General features: G+C 55.4%; 1 protein-coding gene across 1 annotated transcript in view; it reads right to left on the bottom strand.

The window, feature by feature from the left end:
• Positions 1 to 395: 395 nt before the first annotated feature.
• The window catches only part of Col5a3 (collagen type V alpha 3 chain), a 54759-nt gene continuing 52035 nt past the window's right edge, over positions 396 to 3119 (bottom strand). The window contains exons 57-61 of the mRNA XM_050125516.1: positions 2787 to 3030; positions 2577 to 2689; positions 1992 to 2060; positions 1445 to 1684; positions 396 to 1342 (exon numbers count right to left, since the gene is read on the bottom strand). Coding sequence (XP_049981473.1) covers positions 1196 to 1342; positions 1445 to 1684; positions 1992 to 2060; positions 2577 to 2689; positions 2787 to 3030 — 813 coding nt within the window. The 3' untranslated portion in view covers positions 396 to 1195. The remainder of the gene's footprint in view (positions 1343 to 1444; positions 1685 to 1991; positions 2061 to 2576; positions 2690 to 2786; positions 3031 to 3119) is intronic.

Here is a 3119-nt window from a genome sequence, read left to right as displayed (position 1 = left end):
ACACACACACACACACACACACACACACACACACACGTGCTCTGTCCTACACACACACGTGCTCTGTCCTACACACACACACACACACACACGCTCTGTTCTCCACACACACACACACATGTGCTTTGTTCTCCACACACATACACACGCGTGCTCTGTTCTCCACACACACATGTGCTCTGTCCTCCACACACACACACACACACACACACACACATGCTCTGTCCTACACACACATGCTCTGTCCTACACACACACATGATCTGGCCTCCACACACACACACACGTGCTCTGTCCTCCACACACACGTGCTCTGTTCTCCACACACATGTTGTCGCATGCTACCACCCCCCCCAACAAGTAAAACTTTTTAAAGTGAAAAAAGAAAAAAAGAGCACAGTTTCTTGGTTTATTCTTGAGATGCCGATCTGCCCTGTGACCTGGGGAGGAGGGCTGCATGGTAGGTGAGGGAGGGTAGAGATCCTTCTGGAATCTCTCATTGTATCCCAGACTTCCTTCACAAGGAAGCAGATTAAATAGACCACAAACCATTCATTCCCCTTTTCATACAGTTCCCAGTTATGAACAGGCCAGCACCATATAGGATCCTGATTTGTGCCCATCATCTCGGTCCCCAGAATGCTTGGGGGCATAGGAGTGGGGCGGGGTTGGGGGAGGAGAGTGTGCAGAGCTTCGTCAAGGGAGCAGAAGGCAGGCACATCTCAGGGGAGGGAAGTCCCACTCTGATCTTGCGTTACCTCCCTCTCCTGAAAGAATGGGAATGAACAGGAAGGGTCCCAGCCAGGGATTGGGAGGTAGCCAGTGCTTCACTGTGGGAAGGGATAGCACCAAGAGGTATGGCGGGCATTGATGAGGGGCGGGGTGGAGAGGCGGGGTGGAGAGGTGGGGGCGGGGCTTCATCAGCTCTGAGTTAAAGCTCACTTCACTGAAGTCTGGGGAGGCAGTGGGTAGGTGGATGGAGGGGGAAAGAGCCAGCAAACAGTTGGTTATGCCACCTGGATGAATAGAAGGGAGCTGGGCTCGCCACCCTCACCTCTCCCCCGAAAAGGGAGAAAGCCCAGACAGAGACCCTGGACCCAGAGTCCCTGGTGATAAATAGAATGAATGGCCTCAAAGCCTCAGCACCAAGGAGCCCCACGTGGGCTCCCTTCAGCTTCCTTCCCGCCTTCAAAGTTCAGCTCCTAAAGCAGATGGGGCCAAGTTCAAACCCAAACTTCTGGTTCGTCTGGCCAAAGTCAATGGCAGCCACATCCCACAGAGGCAGAAAACCCGCATGAGAAGAGCTGAATTCAAAGAGCGTCTTCGCCTGTCCCTTCCGGAGCTGGCCACGAGAGGGCATGGAGGGTGAGTTAGAGCAAGAGTGAGTGGAGAGTTCCCCACTCCACCCTAGCGCCCCCACCCCGACGCGGCTCCATGGCCTTACCCGGCAGCCATCATGGGAGACCTTGACCGTAGCTGCTTGTGTCTGGTTGAAGGACAATTCTTCCCAGTTGGTCCCTTGGAAGCGGATGGAGCGCCCGTAGTCACCAGCAGCTTCGTCCAGCCAGGCCACTGAGTTCTGGCAGGAGTAAGTGAACCTCTGGTGGGCCGCGGCACTCAGCAGCTTCAGGAAGGTCAACTGAACCACATTCACAGGGGAGCCATCTGCATCCACGTAGGAGAACTGCGTGGGGCAAGGTAGGGTGAGGGGCTCCTTCAGTGCACACTCCTGCTGAGGGAGGCACCTCCCAGACCAGTCCACTCAGGGCACCGCACTTCTACCAAGTCTCAAGTAGCCCAAACTGGTCTTGTATTCCTGTTGAAGCTGAAGATGACCCTGAACTCCTGAAGTTCTAGTTCATGTAGTACTAGCAATGGAGTCCAGGGCTTAGTAGGTATCTACCCTCTTTATCTTACCTCCTACCTCAAATTCCCACACTAGTTCCCCCAAATTCTCATGTCACCCTTCAAGTCAGCCTTTGGCCACCCACCTTCTTCCCCCGGCGGAAAGTGCTGTACCAGTTTCCAGGCTTCTCTCTGGACCAGGAGGCCAGTTTCACCTGAGGGAGGATGGAAAGGTCATAGGGCACCTCCTCTGCTTCCTCATACTGGACATTGTGGATCACAGAGGCCACAGGCAGTGCCCACAATAAGGACACAGCAAGGGAGCTGGGGGATGGCTCCACAGCACCCTCACTACCCACACATTCTCTGTAGGCAGAACCCAGGCCCTGCCCATGCTCAAGTAGAGGGGACAGAAGGCTTAGTACTGCTGGGGAGTGGAGCCTGGGCCTGCGCATGCTCTTTAAGCTTTGGGGATGAAACCGACCCACCCTACCCCACCCCTGTGCACACTTGGCAAGCACTGGGGCTGGAACCCGGCAGCTCATGCATGCTGGCCAAGTACTCTAATGCTGAAGAGCTCCCTTGCCTTGAGGTTTGGATTTAGGGCCTCTACTGCAGATATTATTTGACACAATCAGGGGGACGTGCGACATTTGAAGGCAGGATAAGGTCCCACAAGTGGCCAAGGGTGGAGGAGGTAAGAGAGAGACAGGATAGTTTCCATCACTCACCGTCTCAAACTTCTTGTCTGGATAGAGACAGGTCTCACCTCCCGCAGTGAAGTTACAGAAAACCTTGAAGGCATCCTGTGAGCAGCCCTGATTGGGGTCAATCCAGTAGTCTCCTGCCGCAGAGCCAGACCCCATGCGTCAGTGGATATGGATGTTGAAACACTTGCTTGCCCTTCCCGGGGGGTGGGGGAGGGGGGACCTAGACCTCACCATCTGGCAGGTGTGGGTGGTTGCGTTGAAGCTCATGGCATATGAGGCCTGGGTGCTCAGCGGTGCCAGGAGGTCGCTGCAGCTGTTCCAGCTCCAAACTCAGTGAATTTAGAGAGGCCACCACCTCCTCCAGGCCACCTTCCGGGGTATCCGGGGTATCCGACACTGAGCGGCGCCTTCTCAGGCCATGTAGCTCCGCAGGGGGACCCTGGACCCAGGAGGAAGTGGGAATGGAGGAGAGTGAGAATCAGATAGATGGGCAGAGAAGAAGATAGACATGGGAGGCAGAGAGATTCAGAAGAGGAAGGGGGGGGGCAAGAGGAGGGGAAGAGG

The sequence above is a fragment of the Alexandromys fortis genome, unplaced genomic scaffold, assembly GCF_014885135.2.
Source record: "Alexandromys fortis isolate MF-2015 unplaced genomic scaffold, M_Fortis_MF-2015_v1.1 scaffold_242, whole genome shotgun sequence".
NCBI lineage: Eukaryota > Metazoa > Chordata > Mammalia > Rodentia > Cricetidae > Alexandromys > Alexandromys fortis.
Note: the sequence above shows the minus strand (reverse complement) of the source record. Positions and strands in the feature narration are given on the sequence as shown.